Here is a 22,356-nt window from a genome sequence, read left to right on the forward strand (position 1 = left end):
TTCATTAGTTGGTCCAAGAAAATCTGCTTTCCCTCATTCACAATCAATCGATTGTACTAACCCCCATCATATAAATCACTTATAATATCCTACAGAATTTTTAAAAACTATCCCTAATTCTCAGAACACTGAGAATTAAAAGACTGAAAACAAATCCTCAAAGTGGTAGGCCACCTGGCATTCACAGAGAAACTGATCCAGAACAGCAGTTTGGACAATTTTCAAAAATAACGTCAGGGGGCGCCTGGTGGCTCAGTGGTTGAGCATCTGCCTTTGGTTTGGGTCGTGACCCCGGGGTCCTGGGATCAAGTCCCACACTGGGCTCCCTGCAGGGAGTCTGCTTCTCCCTTTGCCTGTGTCTCTGCCTCTCTCTGTGTCTCTCATGAATGAATGAATGAATGAATGAATGAATGAATGAATAAATCTTTAAAAACAAAAATACTTTCTGACCTGAAGAATGGTGCAGATTCATAGATCTACAAGAGATACGAGAATACTTCCACATCTAAGAAAGGATCAGTTACAAACAGGACAGACTTTGCACATATCTGGTTTTATCAAGTCAATACTATACATCACACAAGCATATATATTAATTTTTAATTGGCAAACACCAATTCAAAAACAGCAAAAGGGCAAACAAATAAATACAAATTTCTAGTGAATATACAGTGGAAAATTCAACCATACTGGTAAACAAAGAGGTAAAAATTAAAACAATGAATGGTCCAAATTTTCTCTATCAATTTGAGATTTTGTCTTCAACAGTTATTATTAGTGTTCTGAAGCACATTCACCAATAATCACATTCTGCTGCTTACAGGGGTTTGGGCACAACTCTTCAGAGATGACCTACTGGGATCTGAAATCACAGGCATTCCTTTACACACACCCTGTTCTACTTTTCAGAATTTACCTGAAAAAGGAAGACTTGCTATTTACATGCAGCCTTTTAATGTTTATATATTAAAAAAAACAAAAAAACAAAATGAAGAGTTGCGTACTTGCTCCCACCATGACAGAGTTGCACCTGGTTAGCTGATGAGCTGAGCAGGGGGTCATTCTCTAGCTCAGGGGTTAGGAAACCAAGACCTGGGGCTCAAATCCAGCAACCTGCACTCTCTTCTGTTATCACCCTTGGGGTAAGAATGGTGGTTGTTTTTAATTTTTAAAGGGTTGGAAAAAGAAAAAGAAAAAAGGAAAGAAGAAAGAAGAAAGGAGAAAAGAAAGAAAAGAAAAGAAAAGAAAAGAAAAGAAAAGAAAAGAAAAGAAAAGGAAAGAAAGAAAGAAGAAAGAAAGAAAGAAAGAAGAAAGAAAGAAAGAAGAAAGAAAGAAAGAAAGAGAGAGGAGTAGGAAAGGCAGAAGGATAGGGTAAGTCTGTGACAGACATATTACATGACCCACATTGTTATGTGACGATGAATAAATGTACAAAGGAAAGAATCAGCAACTGTTCACTAGCGACCAGTCTTTGGAAGATATACATGAAACATATAAAAGAAAGAATTTCAACCTAAGGACTACTTAAAGTATAGACAACTAAACATACATAAAGAGCAAATATTTCCCAGTCTTACACATGTCAGGCTACATAGTTTCCAAAAGGTTCAGTGTACACAAGAATGAGGATGTCCCCCACTGTCCACTTAAACTAGCTATAAACCACATGCAATAAAAGCAGAGACTCCTTTCCAAACCCAACCAATCTAAGGAAAGTGATCTAATCTACATTACCCCATCTCCCACTCCTTCCCCAACAACTGCCCGAGTCAAAGGTCACTCTTAGACCACCTCAAGTTTTCTTTACTCTCCATGGCGTATCAGCAGATGATGTAAGAAAAAACGAAGCTCCTCTCATTCAAATATATACTACATCTAACACAAGCACCAAATGGCCCCAACTGTGGTTTTGTTTAAAAAAAAAAAAAAAAATTGTGCCAGCTTAGGAGATTCTCAGCATTTGTAAGAGATTAATGAAAATGATGAAATATTGTTCTCTCTAATCCTACCTCTTGCCTACTCCCCAGCAACAAAGGGACACTGTGCAAAGACCAAGTAAGGTGCCTGACAGTGTCCTCCTCCTCTCTCTCGGTCACAAGAAGGAGACACAGTAACACTCTCCTCTCTCCTAATCAAAGAGGGTTCTCTACTGTCACAAGAAAAGTAGAGTGGACGTGCCGGTCTCCAAAAGGAGGCTAACTTCCCTCTGAGTTCCACAGTCTGCCAACACTATGGAAACCAGACCACCAGGGAGTTCAGTCAATTAGCAATAATGGGCTCATTTAACCCTGCCAAAAGTCTCAATCTTGAAGATTACTCAACTGCAAGGTTTAACAATAAAAATCAGAAGGAAAAGGAAAGTGAGAGAAAAGAAAAAAAGACCAAAGTGTCCAGCAAATGGGAACACTGCAAACCACACCTAGAACAGGTCACATTTCAAGACATCAGAGAAATTACTTTGGTTGATTTTCAATGACCCTTTGTTACTAATAAAAAAATATTATTTTTACAAAGAGTGCATTCAAGAAGTCAACTGGTATACAAGGAAATGTTTGCTGCCTGAAAATGAAGAGTAGTAGTAAAATGACATTGTAATCTCATGAACGCTCACCCCCAAGGCTGGAAGCCTCTGTGTGCAGCTCACCGCCACCTTCAGCTTCCAATCAGTTTCACCATCAAGCTGATCAGTTCGAATAAAACACGAACCTTGGAATGAGAGAAGAAAGTTCCAGAGTTACAGGTGCTTTCAGACCACAATTGTGCAGCAAAGTGGGATACAGAAAGGATGCAGCTAGAGATTCACATAAACAAAAGTCCTTAAAAGCCCTTCTACATCTGATTCACAAACAAGTGTGCTAACAAGATACAGATGCCTCCTATGTGGTATTCTTGCCTACTGAGACTTAATATTAATTAGTGCTTCATTTTAGAAAAACTACATCAATCATTTCTACCTTTAATTCATGTTTTAATAATAAAATAAGTCAATACACAAAAATATCCATGAGTGTGTTCCATAACTTTGCTAATAAATCATCTGATCTGCCACGATAAAACATATGTTCAATAATAAAAGCATAGCTAAAATGTCAAAACCCAGGTAAGATTTATTGTCATACCCTACCAAATTTTAAACATGAAAAACTATTAAATAACAAAACTCCATTCACCCTTTGACCATCAGTATTTCTATCACATCATTTCTCAGAACCTATCCTAAGATAGAACAGCAAAACACAAAATGACATACACGTAAGATGATCTTCTAACTTTATTTATTGTAATAAAAAACTGGGAACAGATAATGTGAGAATCAATGAATAAAAGGGAGCACAAGCAGCTGTGTAACAAAGATAGGATGGAAGACAGGACCCAGACAGGAGATAGGGAGGGACACACAAAGCGAGAGAGGGAGAAAGGGAGAGAGGGAGAGGGAGGGAGAGGGAGGGAGACGGAGGGAGAGAGAGGGAGGAAGAAGAGAAAGAAATGAGAAAGGCCTCCACTTTTCCTGTTAACAGTCTAGAGTGTACATGGCGGAGAGAGGAAAGCCAGGTGTCAACACTGTGCACAGAATAACACCATGCACTGAAGAGCCAGGTGGCAGAGGGAGGAAGTGTGTGGGTGTGGATGTGGGGATGACCTCTGCAGGGGAGAAAGGCGGGGAGGGAGGGGCTGGAAGAGAGGCCCCATCTGTTTTGTACTGCTCATTGTGAAATTATACATATTGTACACAATTTAAAAAAGCAAATCACCTTTAACTTTGTAAAAGCAATCCCTAAAAACAGTCCCTAAAAACAAGCATAAAAAACAAAGTAATAGTAGTTTCATCACCAAATAAATTCAAGGGACTGATGGCTTTTTAAACTTAATTATAAAATAGTTACATATGTACACCTTAGTGAATTACGTAAACATAACTCACCCTTGTACCCCTGAGAGACCCCTGAGAAGATCCTGTGTGTCCCCGTCCCACAAGCCCTCCCTGTCTCCTCGTAACACTATTGTCGCTTGCACTTCTTTGCTTTGATTTGGAGTTTATCCCCCAAATGTACATCCCAAGACACTACAGTTGAGCCTGGTCCTTTCTGGGTATGCCCTCAAAGTCCCATTTTATCTACAGGCCCTCTCTGGTTTGCATTCCACTGACTGAACACTTCTAATCCTGGCCAACCATCTCCCCTTCCCTTGTGGGTCCTGTAACCCTGGCTCCAGCACTCAGAGCCCAGCTCACACTCCACAGACCCTGGTACCATATCCAGTCTTTGCTCTGCTCTGATGCCAGCAGCCCTTTGTACTCAAAGTGCACATCCATGACTGCAGTACAGGTTCAAGAAAGTGGAAGGAAGCCTACCCCTCCTTTTTACCTTTGAGCTAGAATAAAATGTAAAATGAGAAGCATCTGCTCTTTGGATTTGGTCTGGTCACCTGGTGAAACAGTTCCTATAAGAAAACATTGATTCCTTATTGTAATTTATTCACACTTCAAGACAATGAGTTGGCCCCCTGCCATCCTCGGGAGAAGGCCAGTTAGGGCAAGTGCATTCACGTGTGCACGCACTATGTGTGCTGGATGAGCTACAGTAATCGAGAAGTTTCACTGCAATGTTGTTACTGTTATTACGGAGTCTCAAGTTGACCTACTCTTGGGATGGGGGGCGGGATCTGATTTCCAGACTTACCACATTATAAAGGTTCAAATGTCAATGTTCAACAAAAATTACAAGGCACACAGAGAAACAGGAGAGTATGGCCAATTTAAAGAAAAAAAAAAAAAAAAAAGATAAACAACAAATACTGTCCCTGAAAAAGACCTGACGCCAAATCCACTAGACAAAGACTAGTCTAAAAGATGCTCAAAGAACTGAAGAAAGATGTAGAAAGTCAAGAAAACAAATGATGAACAAAATGGAATCAATAGAGAGAAAAAACTTTTATAAAAAGAAAAAGAAATTCAAGAGCTGACAAATACAGTAATCACAATGAAAAATGCCCTGGAGGGAGTTGAAGGCAGAAGGAAGATCAGCAAACCTGAAGACAGGACAACACAAGTGGTCCAGCCTGAGGGACAGAAAGAGAGAGAACTGAAAAACCCCAAGCAGAGACTGAGGGGCCCATGGGACCCAGCACTTGATCCAACACACACACTGTGGGAGTCCCAAAGGAGGAGAGACAAAGGGGAAAAATCATTACTGAAAACATCCCTGATGTGACGAAAGACACACAGCTAAGAAGCTCAAAGAGGGTCAAGTCAGATGAAGTCGGAGAGACCCAACTGGAGACATGTTATAACCAGACTTTCAAAAGACAAAGAAGTGTGAAAGAAGCAAGAGAGAAGAGACTCATCACATCTAAGGGATCTTCAATAAGATTATCTGTGGATTTTTCATCAAAAACTTTGGATCTGAGACAAAGTCACCAATCCGGTTAAAGTGCTGTAAGAAGAAAAACCTGTCAACCAAGAATCCTATATCCAGCTAAACTGTGCTGCAAGGTGAGAGAGAAATCAAGACATTACTAGATAAGAGCAAAAACGGTCCCTTCAGGAAATGGTGCTGCAACAACTCCACACCCACATGTGACAACAGCATCCAGACAGACCTTATATCCTTCTCAAAAATTAACTCAAAATGGGCCACAGACCTAAATGTAAAATGTAAAATGCAAAACCATGGAAGTCCTGGACAAGAACACCTGGAGAAAACCTAGGTGACTCTAGTGTTGTATGGTGACCACTTTTTGGATACAGCACCAAAGATGTGAGCCAGGAAGAGAAACAGGTGATAAGCTGGACTTCACTAAAATTCAAAACTTCTGTTCTGCAAAAAACAGTATCAAGAGAATGAGAAGACAAGCCACAGACTAGGAGGGAGAATGTTCCCAAAACACATAGCTGACAAAGGACTGTTATTCAAAATACACAAAGAACTCTTACAACTCAACAATAAGAAACCCATCTGATTAAAAAACAGGCTATAGATCTAAAGAAGACACACGGATGGCAAGTAAGCACATAATCCTATGTCACCGGGGAAACAAGTTACCACCACAAGGAGACACCACTGTAACCCTATGAGAATGGCCCAAGTCATTGACGGGGGACGGGGAGCAACAGAAATCCATATTCGCTGGCAGAGGGGGTGCAGCATGGCGCCGCCAGTGTGGAAGACAGTTTGTGGTTTCTCACAAAGCTAAACATAACCACAGCGTATTACCCAGCAACTGTGCTCCTTGGCCTTGACCCAAAGGACGTGAGAACTTAAGCCACACAAAACCTGCACACAGATTTTACAGCAGCTTTTATCATAACTGCCAAGGCTTGGAAACAACTGGGATGTCCTTCAATAGGTAAATGAATAAACTCTGGTGCATCCAGACAATGAGGAATTATTCAGCCCTAAAAAGAAATGAGCTGTTAGACCATGAAAGACACAGAGAGACTTCATAATGCCTGCCACTCGGTACAGTGTGAGGAGAGAATCTGATAGAGCATTCCAGAAAAGGCACAACTATGGAGACAATGAAACCATCAGTAGTTGCTGAGGGATGAACAGATGGAGCACAGAGGATTTTTACAAATAGTATCATAAAGAAAAATACTCCATATGATGCCATAATGGCAGATACACGTCTTTCTACATTTGCCCAAGCCTACAGAATGCATACCTTGGAGAGTGAGCCCTCACGTGACAATGTGGGTCTATCTATAGGAACAAGTGCACCACTCCGTTGGGGCCCACTGATGTTGGGCGAAGCTATACGTGTGAGAGTGCAGGGATGTGTGGAAAATCTCTGTACCTTCCTCTCACTTTTTTGAAAACCTAAAATTGCTCTAAAAAAAACCCACGAATGTCTGAAAACACATTTTAAAAGTGCATTCAGATTAATACAGAATATATCAACCAAAATATTATAAAATTGATCCTCACATGGGTCCACCATAAATGTATTTTCTCTTCCTCATGATTTCTTAGTAACATTTTTTCTGCAGCCTACTTTGTTGTAAGAATATGGTGTATAATATCTAGAACATATAAACTGTGTTAAAAGACATATTGCTAAGGGTTCCAGCCAACAGTTGGCTATTAGTAGTTAAGTTCTGGGGGAGTCAAAAGTTTTATGTAACTTTCCAACTAAATGGGGGGCGGGGTGGGAGGGTAAGCAGCCCTAACCCCTCGGTCGTTCAAGGGTCAACTGTACAAACATTTGATCTCTGCAGTAAAGAGAGAAAACACTACAGAAACCCACATTGCAATTTATATGTGAACACCTGCAGGGATGGAGAGTACTTCTAGCTGTACATTTCTCATATTTCTATTTCAGGGCTCCCTTCCCCTATCCGTGTTTGCTCCATCCATCAACCTCACTGACAAGACACTGCTGATCAATGCAGCTCAGCACCAGTGTGGCTCTGGTGTACAGCTGACAGTACGCATGGTCGTTTACCAGTGCTCATGCTATGACAGTTATCGGCCGACTGCACTTCCTCTCCACTTCAGCAGCTCATTTCATCAATAACTTATCTCATGGCCTTTTCCCTTTTATCTAGAAGAGACTACAGCAACACAGAAACATTAAATAAAAGGTTTTTACAATATTTTAAACTAGCTATTTATTAGTATTGACGACATAACCTTAAGTGTCCTGGGTGAAATGGGTTTTAACTTTAAAGATACAGAAATCGTAAGATTACTGGTAGAGGGAGAGGTGAACAGCCTTATAAAGAAGCCTGTGGCTGCTCACAGGCTGTAGTTACCCAGCAGAGACAGGGCCTGAGACTTCAAAATGGTGGCTTCTAAGTCGCTTAGATTTAGAAGACAGAGCTAAATGATGCTGGTTGAGTTTTCTGCTACCTAATAGAACCTGTTAAAGATCCCTTACCCAGAGGTGTCTGGATAGCTCAGTGAGTGAACCATCCAACTCTTGATTTTGGCTCAGGTCACAATCTCAGGGTCATGAGATTGAGCCCCGTATCAGGCTCTATGCTGAGCATGGAATTCATTTAGGATTCTCTCTCTCCCTCTGCCCAACCCTCCCTTTTCTCTCCTTCTCTCTCCCCCCGCCCAAAATAAGGTCACTTATCCATAAAGCAGCTGAAATGATATGGTTATTTAACAGTCAAATTAAGATAATTTAAAATGGTTAAAATAAACTACTAGATATTTAAAACAAACAAAAATAAAACAATATTAAGTAAATAAAACAATATCTCACCCCTGGGGAGAGGGGAGGGGAGGTTGTAAATACAGACATATGCTAAGAAGAGTAAATTTATTGATATCTTCAAAATGATAAACATAGGGGATGCCTGGGTGGCTCCATCAGTGGAGTGTCTGTCTTCAGTTCAGGTCATGATCTCAGGGTCCTGGGATCGAATCCCACGTCAGGCTCCCTGCTCCATGAGGAGCCTGCTCCCCCCTCTGCCCCTTCCCCTGCTCCTTCTTCCTTTCCCAAATAAATACGTAGATAAAATATATATTTTTAAAAAGTGTAATTAAGACATGATGAAGATTTTACAGGAAGTGCCCTACCTCACGGGGTGTGGCTGTGCTCCTCCTCACCACAGCTTTACAGTCGGTGCTGCTCTTGCACATGCTCTCAAGATTCATTGAACTCCCAGCATGCTGAGAGCACTACTCCAGGCACTAACGGTCCTACTGACCTTAGTGTTTAGTCCAACAATGAGAGAAGTAAGCAAAATCAGGAGGAGTGAAAGAAGCTCTGGGAGACACACAGTATGGGGTTGACAAGCAACCAAGACTCAAAATTCTCAAACAGAACCCAGACTCATCATTTGGGGCACACCCAATATCCTATTGTAGAATTGGGGTGGAGTGGTTTCTGTGAAAGTCAGTGAGGGAAACGTAGAGCAGCTACCATCTACAATTAAGGGAAAGAGGGCCTCCACAGCAACAGGCTTCACACATCCAGAGAAGTCCCCGGAACAAAGCAGTAGACCAGCTCTGTTAGTGTTACTGTCTTTTCTGCCATGATTGGGATCCTTCTGAACCTCCAAGGCCAAAGAGCCACCATCGCAGATACCACTGGGGCTATGGGGGGAGGGATAGAGACTAAGATCAAGTGTCAGGGAGAGAAATTCAGGGACACGGGATTTAATACAAGTATACTTCTTCGGGGCCTGGCTCATTTAGAAAGTACCTTCCAAAGATCATTATGGGCAGAGACTAACAGAACACCCCAAACTAAGAAGAAATAAATATGGTATCTACTCTCTTAATTAGAAACTTCTACATCCAAGGCAGCCTCGGTGGCCCAGCAGTTTAGGGCCACCTTCAGCCCAGGGTGTGATCCTGGAAACCTGGGATCAAGTCCCACGTCAGGCTCCCTGCACGGAGGCTGCTTCTCCCTCTGCCTGTCTCTCTGCCTCCCCTCCCCCCACCCCACCCCCCATCTGTCATGAATAAATAAAACCTTAAAAAAAAAAAAGAAATTTCCACATCCACTCCTCAAAAACTATATGGAGACATATGTGCATAATAAAAAGTCACTTATTTCTCCCCGAAACAAGAGGTTACTAATGTTGACTGAGCATCTCCTAGGTGTCTGTGCTGCTCTACATATATCTGAGGCCCTATCAGACAGTAGGCAGGTGACATGCCCCTCTTCCAAGCTCAGAGGCCTCACTGGGGAGGGCAGAATGAACAGCACAATGCCACCTTGAGGTCCATCTGACTTCAAACCCCTCTGCTGTACCATCACACAAAATTCACTACAGTTGATGAGTGAACACTCTGAATTGTGTTATACAAACATCAAAAACTGTATTTGAGTGCTGGTTGTTGTTCAGATAACTGTTTATTTTTTAGTGACTTGGCTAACCTAATTCTGTGACATCAATTTCCCCTGTAGCATGCCCTGTGTCACTGACACTGGCTTTCTAGGGGCTGCTCCGAGCCTCACATCAACTTCTGTTGGCCAAAAGTGGTGTCTGAATGCAATCAGTCAGATTTTCACCCTTTACCGCTGGACACATGTGGCTTGGATGCTATTCTCCCCAGTGCAGAAGTCAGTTCGTGATTCTACCCCTGGTTCATTCAGGGATGGACCAGCAGCTTGGAGGTTCTCTATGTCTATTCCTGGGACCACAGCTATGGTTTTGGCATCTGTGCAATCTTCTAGACCAACAAGGAGGCATGTGATTTCATTTCTAAGCTCAGCCTCCCAGGAACTACCACTGGGCTGAGCAGCACATCCAGAAATTTGCTTAGGAAGCCTGTAAGACTGCCCCACTCTGGCTGCCCCTGAACAGAGTAGCCTAACACACGCACACAGTGTTGAGTGTGAACCAGTGGGACTCTTACCCTGGTACTGGCAGTAAAATTTCTCACCGGGCTTCCACGTCCTTTGTCGGTGTATATCACAGGCCCTGTGAACAGCTGGCCACCAAGCTCTCCATGGTTTTCACCACCACCCTTAGGCACGAACTTCAGCAAGGTCTGCAAAGATCTCTGGCCCTCCCCCCAGAGAACCTCTGGGTCAAGGCACTGGAGAATGAAAGGGGACAGCCAGCTTGATCTACAGTGGCATCTTCCTTGCTTCTAAGTGGGTGCTGGGGTTAGGAGAGGGGCTGTGGTAGCCCCCCCAGGCATGTTACTTCTGCTGTATAAGCTAGCTGGTGGGGGACCTGCTGGGGCCCCATTACTCCCAGCTTGTCAAAACTGGGCATAGCTCTTGCCTCTGAAGGGAAACTGGTCAACAGAAGGGAGACTTAGCCCACCAGGCCTGGGGAAATGAGCGACTAACGGACACTCTTTGCAGGGTGCCGCCCTGGCTTGGCAGGGTAGTAAGGGCATGGAGCTGGTAGCAAGGACATGAAGCCAGTCTCTGAATTCTTGGCTGCACTGGTGTGGAGCAGAAGCTTCTTCCCAATGGAGTCAAATGCCACAGAATCAATCTGTTCTTACTGAGAAAGATCTCTGAAAAATAGTAAAACAATTACTCTCAAAAGAAACAGAACTGAACACTTAATTTATCTTAGGGGTTCTCTTCAATGAAAGAAAAAAATAAAAAGTCCTGTAGTGCTTTTCAACCAGGGGTGATTTTGCCCCCAGAGGGCACTTGGAAACTTCTGGAGACATTATTTTCAAAGCTGGGCAGGGAAGTGGGTGCTACTGGCACCTAGTGATGTGAGGCAGGAGTACTGTTCAGCACCCTATGGCGTGTAAGACAGACCAGACCACCACAATGAAGAAAGCCGGGGCCCAAGGTGCCAGCAGTGCTCTAGGAGATGCTGCTGTTCCCAGGGCCCGACACAGCACAGCAGGAAGACCAGCCTTGGGCTGAGCACTGGCTCTGTATCTCACTCACAACTGCTCCTTGTCCAGTGACCTCACCTCAATAAAGTTTTCATCTGCACAGTGGGAAACATCAAATTTGGAGGTGTGTTGTAAAATTTAGAGGAAAATCTATGAAATTCTGCCAGTGAGTGCCATATACCAGGAGCTTATTTAGCTACTATTTCTCAATTTGAGGGAACTAGTTAAGGTAGACATGCCAGAAAGTATCTTCACAGAGCCCAGTCCAGAACACCTCTTACACAATGTCCTAAAACTAAAATGGGTCTGTGCAAACCCACATCCGTGCTAGCCTCATTCTCCCTGGAACCCTCTGAAAGAAATACAGTCCTACACATCACGAGCATTTTCTTGCTCTCTTACTACTTTTCTCTGTCAGCTAATGCACTTTCAACTAATCACAGTTCAGTATCTGAAACATGCCCCATGCAAACCCTTCACCAATTATACTTCTAATTCTTTTAACTGCTCTCTGCCAGGGGCACTAATACTACCAGTTTGATTCTAGGACACTCACAGAAGCCAAGTCACTCTCCTAAGGTATAGTAAGATGGAGAACTATAAAATAAAATGATTTCTGAGTCATCTACTGTATCCAGTGAAGACTTATTAGGAGACCTTTGTCTGATTACATGTACTTAGAAAAATATATCTAAGTACATAAATAAATTTTGTTATGCATTACTTGTCAAAAGACCTATCATAAGGAGTCTATTTTACAAACTGGTTTCAGCTAAAAAGGAGCATACGAAAATTTGCAGTGGATGCTATTTCAAAGTTGATATTTTCCTCTTAAATATATGCATGTTTATATATGTGCATGTGTGTGCTTGTGTGTGTTCTGATACAAAAGATAACCTCATAGGGACTGAATTCTACATTCTGTCTGACACGTACTTTGAGATGTCACTGCCAACAGCTCTACTCTAGGTTTGCTTTCTAACATATAAAATAATAAGAAGGGAGAATCTCTAGAGTCTCTTATATTTCAAATATTTTATGTTTCTAAAAGTGAAACTAAGGGGCACCTGGGTGGCTCAGTGGCTGAGCGTCTGTCTGCCTTAGGCTCAGGGCATGGATCCCAGGGTCCTGGGATGGAGTCCCGCATCGGGTTCCCCACAGGGAGCCTGCTTCTCCCTCTGCTTATGTCTCTGCCTCTCTTTCCATGTCTTTCATGAATAAATAAGTAAAATTTTTAGAAATAAAGTAAACAATAAAAATGAAACGAGTACCAAAGTTCTATAAAATTATTAAACACCGGAAGTAATATAGTTGTCTTTCTTTAAAGAAAAAAGGACATGCTTCACGTTAAATAATTATATGCTGTTTTAAAAAACTTAAGGGCAATGGACATATTACTCATCTTTGAGTACGGTTAATATTATTAACCTCGCAGTAAATTATATGATTTAAAAAGAGAGAATCAACTGTAGCAAAATCAGGAGTATGGCCAACTTGCTGTGTCTTACACGTACTATATCTAATAATGTTTAACAGCAAGCAGTAGCTACCATGGAGATCAGTGAAGATTCAGCAAAAATGAATTATTAAATTGGTCTGCTTATATCCCGTTACAGACTTCCTATGAATACTTGATTTTATTTTGTATAATTGACAAGAGCTGACAGGAAAGGACAGGTTTAATGACAATCAAATTAAGATCAACTAGGCTATGTGTCACACAGGAGAGTGGCATCAAGTGGTGATAAAGTAACTGATGGGACACGATGAGACAGAGCACCAGAGTCTGTCATATACCGTGATAAGTTATCCTGTAATATCAGGAGATTGCTTGCAAGAGCTCACGTACCCAATAGCTCTGAAAGAGATGGGTACAGTATATGATCGACAAAAGAAAAATAGACATTGACTTCGCATATGTAATACCAGATCGTTTGCCACTAAACTTGATTTCTAAATCATTTATATGACTTAATGACCCTGCATGAAATTTTTAAGCTGGTGGGAAGATGAATAGCACCAAGGAGACAATGTGGATGAGCACAGTGTCATTACCTACCCCCACCCCACAAACAGGTGACGGCTGAGCTATTGTAATATGTCCTAACACTTAAACTATAATGTCATCACTTAGGAGACAAGTGAAAAAGATATTGGCATTTATAAGAGATTGATGAAAATTAGTTCTAAAGCATTAATTTCTCTTAATACCACTAAAAGAATTGTGTGCATTCAGGAGATATTTGATCTGAATTAAGAAACTGATGAAGCCATTGATTAATTGGAATTTAAGCCATCAGTCCCCAGATCCATCAACAGCTTCATCTGCATTCTAAACAAGCAGAAGCTGGCCCCACAGAAGGCCCTGTGTTAATACACAGTCAATATGACACCACAGAGACTCCCTGAGTTGCAACTGTCCAAACTTGGACACACCACACAGATTTAACATTTTTATGCTGGCTAAGGCTTGAAGATTTTTATTTTATTTTAATAGATAATGTACTATCAGATTCTCCTGAACTAAAACTGACAAGTAGTAAAATAATATCAATAGCGTTAGCAGGTAAACAATCCTGAATATGTGTACTTTTGAAAACGAGACAATTAAAAAACTTAAAATAATCACTTAAGTCACAGAAACAGAATTTCTAAAGCTAAGAATTCCTGATTTAAAGCAATATTATGACACATATTTTATCCAGCAGGGAAGGTATTTGTCTATTTTATAAAAAAGAATAAGAGCATGAAATAGCAATCTAACATTTTAGTGTCTGTATATCTGTAATCAGTGATAGTTTTAACAATTTAAATTTGATAGAAAAAATAATAAAACTAAGAAATATAATAGAACTGTAAGCTTAAACAGACTATAATAAGGTCTAAGTCAGATCCAATAATAATCTACCAGGAATATACGAAACAATAAAAATAATTAGCATACATGCACATTATGTACATTTTTTTAGGGAACAAGGTGATAATTCTTAAGAATCTCAGTGAGATCCAGGACCTCCAAAAGACTGATTATCATTACACTACCACATGTCCCTACAACATGAAACCCAAGGGAAAACTAGAGGGAAAGAAAATGTTTTTAAAAATCATCAGTTTAGATAGAATGTCCTTTACACAAAGCTAACGTAATAAAGAGTATCTTGTTAGTGCTTAATGCTTGAATATTCTATTTATGTGTTAGTGCTGTAAGTCATTCAAAGGCTGAAGAACGTAAACTGCTGTTAGTCACATCTTCAACAAGGCATTCATATTGTCCAGCCCTCAGACTCCTCCTCTACAAAATGGAGTTCTCATCATCTTCCAGCTTTAAAGTGGTTATTTTTCATCTTATATCTCCTAACACAACCTGTATTTCTTTTTAAGTTAATTATCTATGTATTTCCATATTCAGGATCATTTCTACCACAGTCATTAAAAGGTCAATTAATATAAAACCATCTCTCAAACGTAAACATTTTTGCTATTCATTACACTGAATACATTTAGAAACAAAGACAAACAAATCTTAAACAAATAGGTGATGTAAACAGGGATGACAGTGTTAAAAAAATCTCTGAAAATCCACTCCTCCATAATTTTGAGACCATCAGTAAAAAAATCATCAAAAGCAACCTTTTCAGAATTCTGGAGACTAATCAAAGACTTGCAACAGTCTCAGGTGCATTTATTCAAGAAACACGGCTAAATCGAGCTGAGTGAGAGTGAGCTATGTAGTGTTCTGTCTTCTCCCACTCCCAAACCCTCTTCCCCCTAAGCCTATGGTTCCACGGTGACTGAGAAACCTGAAATTCTAGCAGCCACTGATGGGGACAAATCAGGGCTGGGCTCCTCAAATCCATGTCCAGAGAACTGTAATCACTTGACCAATTAGGGCTTTGCCTGGATTTGACCTGACCCAGAGCACATATATCAACAACAGTGTTTTCTCTGGACTGTTCATCAGAAAACTATCAGTCGCAACTGTTTAACATCACAGCTACTTCAGCTGGTGACAGAACTGTGGTAAACAAGGTGACCAAAAAATTTAAAAGAAAATCTAGAAAATCAGACGATGTAAAGGAGGCTCTGACAAATCCTAACACATTCCTGGGAGCCCAGAAGCTCCTGCAGAGCTGCACATATGCCCAGGAACACCTAAAAGGTCTTCATGTCTCATGCCAGTGACCTTGAGGCTCTATATAAGCAAGAAGTGAAAGCAAGGCAGAGCTGTCCACTGCTGGCCATAGCACTGCAGATGTTAAGGGAACATGAGCTACTATTAAAGATAAACCTTGCAGTTTGGGTACTTAAATATCTCCCTTATAGAATCACTTGGTAATGGGAGGAGAGACAGCTCTGTTCCACACAGTCATTCATGAACCCAGGCTGAAGAGCAGCTTCTAAGATTACCCTAGTCATGGACACTAAACTGACGCTGGGAAGGAAAGAGTCAACAGCTACAAAAGAGGTTAAAACTAGGCCTGGAAGTGGCACACAAGACTGTCAGCTGTCCTCCTTTGGCCAGACCTCAGCACACCAGCCTCAGCGTACCTCCTTTGGCGAGACCTCAATGTATTAGCCCAATCTAACAGAAAAGGGAGTCTAGTTGTATTTCTGAGAAGAAAGAGAAATGGACTGCAAGAGGAGCTCTGTAGTCTGCTCCACAGGAAGAAGAAAACCTCTGATCAGTAAAACAATACATAAAGTACATCAAGCAGGGCAGCCCGGGTGGCTCAGCAGTTTAGCACCGACTTCAGCCCACGGCCTGATCCTGGGGTCCCAGGAACAAGTCCCACGTCAGGCACCCTGCATGGAGCCTGCTTCTCCCTCTGCCTGTGTCTCTGCCTCTCTCTCTCTCTCTCTCTCTCTCTGTGTCTCTCATGAATAAATAAATAAAATCTTTAAAAAAACAAAAAAGGACATCAAGCATATTGATTATTAGGTGTAGCTGAACTCTTCTGTTAATGGCAGCCTCATATTAAAATGTAAATAACCATAACTATAGTTGATGAAAAAACATTTTTCTTTCTCATGACTTAAAATGTCCTTTGGAAAAAATGCTGTTTATATATGGAGAAAAAGCTAAATTAACAACTCTAGCACCTGATGGCTCAGTTGGAAGAATATGTGATTCTTGATCTCAGGGTCATGAGTTCAAGCCCCATATTGGGTGTAAAGATTATTTAAAAATTAAAAAAAAATAATAAAATAAATTAACAACTCTAAAATTTAACTTTGCCATTTCTAGAGTTTTCACACTACAAATAATAAGACATATATACTGAGCTTCCAATCTGAGCTTCCTATAAAAATATTGTCCATTTATTCAACAAAGTCAGAAATGCAACACAGAAGGAACTTGGGTATTACTTGATAAACCTCTCATTTTTTTTTAAAGATTTATTTATTCATGACAGATACAGAGAGAAAGGAAGAGACACAGGTAGAGGGAAAAGCAGGCTCCCTGCAGGGAGCCTGATGCAGGACTCAATCCCAGGACTTCGGGATCATGCCCTGAGCCAAAGGCAGATGCTCAACTGCTTGAGCCACCCAGGTGCCTCACCTCTCATCATTTTAGACATTATGAAAATGCGTGACCATGTATCTAGGTCACATAATTAAGAACTGACCTAAGCAGACTAGACTTTAGGTTTCCTGATTTCCAACACACAGTTCTTTTCCTTGACCACATGAGGCTTCCATCTCATTACCCCCTTTCCACCTTCTTCTTACTGGTGAAAGCTCAGGTCATATAAATATCATTTACCCTGTGAAACCCACTCACCTAAGCAAATTGTCTGCTTCCTCTCCTGTTACCCCCACCCATCTTATAACTCTTAAAAGTATCTATATAATCAGAGTATTACTGTCAATGTACGTATATCCATACATAAGTAGATCATGACCTCTTTGAAGGGAAAAATTCAGTCTCATTCCCTTTGTATCTGATGCAACAAGTAATATCTGGCACAAAAACAAAACAAAACGAAACAAAAAGTAATACCTGGCACAAAGTAAGTGGTAAATAAATTCTTGCTGAATTAATAAAACTGAAAATACAGAATAGCAATCAAATTTTGAGCAACATCACCATTTAATTACTTGGATATCAATACAGCTTTGAATGAAAGCATTCATTTGATATAAAGGTTGTGATAGGACTGTATTTTTTAAAACAAATATTTACAGTAAAGATCACCATTTTAAATATCAACAGTGAAATGTGATTCGGGATTAACGAATTCAATGTATCATCATTTGAAGAAAACTTTTTATAAGAATAAATTTAACTTTTACCTTTCAAAATGAAAATTAAACTAAAATACTAAATGATCAGCAATTTAAATACAAATAAAAATACCTGCTTTTTCTGATGTCCTAAGAAATACCATGTCCGATGGAATTCTTTGATTCTGCAGAGAGTAATATAAAACACTAATTATCTATATGTAAGCTTATAAAGTAATACAATTTCATTACAAAGCAGAAATAGCTAGTAAAAATAAAAAAGTTAGAATTAAAATTTATGCTGAAGCAATGAACATTAATTTGTATAATTTATATTTAAATTCATTTTTTAGTTGAATTTCTTTACAATTCTCTTTCATTAACAAACCATGAAACGGCATTTGGGATGACCTGAAAACTGCTCCATTTATGAAAAATGATAAATATTGCCTCTTCTGTGTCCTCTTTGTTAACTGAACTCATACATACAGTATAGCGATTTTAGTCCTATAAAAAATTATGCCCCCTCCCTATTAGATTAAATAACCCTACAAAGTGAGAACAGAATTCCTCCAAAGCCTAACACAAAACAGAACATATCATAAATGAAACATTTACTCAACGGTGAATAAAGGAATAAATGTACAACTGAGCAAACAAAAAAAAAATAAGCCCTACAAATTTGAGAGAGACTCTTTTATCAAGCAGAGAAGGACAAAAAACTTAAAGGTACTTACAAGCATATAAGCTTATATGAGTATTTGCTATCCATACATTTATTTAATCATTACTAATAATTTTGTCAATTGGAAAAGCTGTATCAAACTAAAGAAAAAATATATGGTAAGAACACGTCACAGAATTTCATGAAGTACTTGTATTTTTTGAGAACTAAGTAAAGATTTACCCACACATGATAAATGGATTACTTGTCAGTAACCAAGCAATAAAAACAAATATAAGTCATTCAAGGTGAAAATGATATGTTGTGGGCCAAAGCTATCTCTTTCTAACAAGAACAAGAAGGATCAATTATTAAGATCTAAAGAACTCATAGGTCAAAAAAGAAACCACAATGTAATTTAGAAAATATTTTTAACTGAATGATAACAAAAACTCAACATAGCAAAGTGTGTGAAACCATTCTGCCAAAGCCAAAGAAAAATGTTGAGGAAAACAGATAAAAATAAACACACACAATATATAATGGAAGCTAAAAATACAAGCTAAATATCCACTTGAAAGTAAGGGGAAAAAAGCCAATGAACCCCAAAGAAAGTACGAGGATATAAGCAAATATTAAAACAAAAATTAGTGACACAGAAAACAAGTATATACATACAAGTAATGGACAGCAAGAAAGTATTTTTTAAATATGCCCATTTCACTAGTAAGAAAAACTAAGGTTAGACTATAACTAACAAAAGACAAGCAAGTCAAGTTCTCTAAACGAAAACTATCAAGCATTACTGAAAGAAGTTAAATAAAACCTAGAGAACACATCATGTCCTAAAATCAGGATGCAAAGATGTCTGTCATGTGCCCATCAATTGACCTATATATTTAACATAAGCCCAATCAAAATCTTAACATGATTTTTGGGAGGAATTGACAAGGTATTCCTAATATTTACAGGGAAATCCAAAGGCCAAGCATGAATAAGACAAATGTGAGAAACACAGAAGGCTGGCTAAGTCTACAATATACCAAAACTAAAATATTAAACTAGAACAGTGAAGGCAAGATGGCATTTCATTAAGATAGGTAATTATAGGGCAGCCCTGGTGGCTCAGTGGTTTAGCGCCGCCTTCAGCCCAGGGTGTGATCCTGGAGACCCGGGATCAAGTCCCATGTCAGGCTCCTGGCATGGAGCTTGTTTCTCCCTCTGCTTGTGTCTCTGCCTCTCTCTCTCTCTGATGAATAAATAAATAAAATCTTAAAAAAAAATAGGTAATTATAAGCAATGTAAACACAAAGATCCAGAAGGGAGGTCCACATGAAAATGGATACTGGATTAATGAGAAAGATGCCATTGCAGAGCAGTGACAATTATCCTTTCACTAAACAGTGTTGAGAAACTTCGATATATACAGGAGATGACAGGAGATAACAAATGCTACATCTCTGTATCAATCAAAACATAAGAATCTATTCCAAATGAATTCTCCTTCTAAATGTCAAAGTCAAAACAATAAAGCCCTAAAAATATTATATTTTCATAGCTTTTTGGTAGGGAATATTTCTTCCCCACCAAACCTAAAAAGACTCCACCTTCTCCACAACCAAAAATTTCAAAAAACATAACAAAAAACCCCAACAATAAATGAAAAGATTAATAAAGTGGACTTCATTAAAATTAAGAAGATCTGTTCAGGGGCAGCCCAGGTGGCTCAGCAGTTTAGCACCACCTTCAGCCCAGGGCCTGATCCTGGAGACCCGGGATCGAGTCCCATGTCGGGCTCCCTACATGGAGCCTGCTTCTCCCTCTGCCTGTGTCTCTGCCTCTCTCTCTGTGTGTATCTCTCATGAATAAATAAAATCTTAAAAAAAAAAAAAAAGATCTGTTCAACAAAGCACACCAGGGAGGAAAAAAATACTTGCAACATGTAGCTAATAAGAAACTCCCAGCCACAGCCCAGACAGTGGCTTAGCGGTTTAGCGCCACCATCACCCCAGGGAGTGATCCTGGAGACCGGGATCAAGTCCCACATCGGGCTCCCTGCCTGGAGCCTGCTTCTCCCTCTGCCTGTGTGTCTCTGCCTCTCTCTCTCTCTCTCTCTCTCTCTCTCTGTCTCTCATGAATAAATAAATAAAATATTTTTAAAAATTTTTTAAAAAAAGAAACTCCCAGCCAGAATATATAAAGGCCTATAAACTGTTAAGAAAAGAAGGGATAACTTAGAAGAAAAATGCGAAGTGATTTTAACAGGTTCTTTCCAAATAAGAGATTCTCAAAATTGGGACGCCTGTGTGGCTCAGTGATTGAGCGTCTGCCTTTGGCTCAGGGCATGATCCAGGAGTCCCAGGATCCTGCATGGAGACTGCTTCTCCCTCTGCCTGTGTCTCTGTCTCTCTCTCTAGGTCTTTCATGAATGAATAAAATCTTTAAAAAAAAACAAAAAAAAGATTCTCAAAATCATGTGAAAAGGTGTCCAACCTTATTACTCTTCAAGAAAAGGTATGTTAAAACCACAACTACTACATACATATTGGAGATGCTAAATTAAAAAGGCAGACAATGCCAACTGTTGGGAAACATGAAGCAACAGGAACTCTTACACACCGCTTATTAGAATCTAATTTTGTTCACAACCTTACAAAATCATTTGCAGTACCTACTAAAGTGGTGCATCACATACCCCAAAATCCAACAACTCTACTCTTTAGGTATATATACGATAGCAATGTGTACTCAAATGAGCCAAAAGGCATGAGTCCAGTATGACATGTTACTATCACTTCTGATAGGCAAAACAAATAAGCCACCCAAATAGCCACCACCAGAATGGATAAAAGACAAAATGAACGAATTATGGCTATACACAACAAAATGGAAGAATCTCACAAACGGTAGTGGGTCAAAAGAAAAGTACCCACCTAAATACACACTTCTTGAAAAGCAACTACTCACAAACTCAATTCTGAATTTATGCCAGTTCTATGCTGTCTAGATCACTATAACTCTGAATAAAGTTTTAATGGAGAAGTATGAATACTATAATTTTATTCATCTTTTTCAAAACTGTTTTCACTATTCTGGGTCCCTTGTATTTCCACATAAATTTTTAAATTGGATTCTCAATTTCTGCAAATAAGTCAGCTGGGATGTTGAGAGGGATAGCACCAAATATGCAGATCAATGTGGGGAGTACTGCCATTTTAACAATATTAGTACTTCTAATCCATGAACATAGGATGTTGGGATGCCTGAGTGGCTCAGCGGTTGAGCATCTGCCTTCAGCTCAGGGTGTGATTCTTGGATCCTGGGATCTAGTCCCACATCGGGTTCCCCACAGAGGGCCTGCTTCTCCCTCTGCCTATGTCTCTGCCTCTCTCATGAATAAATAAAATCTTAAAAAAAAAAAAAAAAAAAAAAGGAATGTCTCTCCATTTATGGAGTATTTATATAATACTAAATACTAAAGTATTTATATACTTTAGTATATTTCAACACTGCTTTGTTGTTTATTCTTAACAATAATTTAACTTATAAGTATTTTATCTTTTTTAACACTATAATGGATTTTTTTTCTTAATTTCACTTTCAGACCATTACTCTTTATTCTCTTCCCGTTTTATCTTTTGTGAAGCAGTCATAAATAAACTAGGTAACTTCAAACAATCATTGGATACTTTCTATTTGTCCTTTCCTCAAGACAAGGAACCACACAGAAGAGACCTGTGTTTTATTAACATTATACAGCCTAGTATGATGTACAACTGTTTCTCTGACCCTCCCACCCATTCAGGATATATGGACTGTGTCTGATTTGGGGCTAGTATGGATAATGCAGGCATACGCATTCATGTATGGCCTTTTACGCCAACTTAAATTAACATTTTTTGTGTTAAAAAGTCCAAGAGTTTAACTGCTGGGTCATATAATAATTGCATATTTAATTTTTTAGGAGACTAATGATTTTCTAGAATAAGTGTAACATTTGATAATCTCACCTGAAATGTATGAGTGATCTATTTTCTTCACATCACTACTAGTTAGCATCTGGGGTTATCAGTTTTCATGGTAGCCATTCACTCAGTGTGTCCTGATATTTCACTGGGTTTTAATCTGTGTTTACAGATTACTAATGACATGGAATATTTTCTCATGTGCTTATATTCCATCTGTAATCTTCTT

At 39.6% G+C, this 22,356-nt stretch overlaps 1 protein-coding gene across 9 annotated transcripts in view; it reads right to left on the reverse strand.

Annotated features, from left to right (window-relative positions):
• ATP9B (ATPase phospholipid transporting 9B (putative)) overlaps positions 1 to 22,356 on the reverse strand; it is a 237,325-nt gene that overhangs the window by 144,346 nt on the left and 70,623 nt on the right. For 8 of the 9 annotated variants that reach the window (XM_072817319.1, XM_072817557.1, XM_072817242.1 and 5 more), the window contains 2 exons: positions 17,632 to 17,683; positions 2,612 to 2,706 (listed from right to left, as the gene is read on the reverse strand). In XM_072817319.1, coding sequence (XP_072673420.1) covers positions 2,612 to 2,706; positions 17,632 to 17,683 — 147 coding nt within the window. The remainder of the gene's footprint in view (positions 1 to 2,611; positions 2,707 to 17,631; positions 17,684 to 22,356) is intronic. The other variant, XM_072817398.1, reaches the window with a different exon arrangement.

This window comes from Canis lupus, chromosome 1 (genome assembly GCF_048164855.1).
Source record: "Canis lupus baileyi chromosome 1, mCanLup2.hap1, whole genome shotgun sequence".
Classification (NCBI taxonomy): Eukaryota; Metazoa; Chordata; class Mammalia; order Carnivora; family Canidae; genus Canis; species Canis lupus.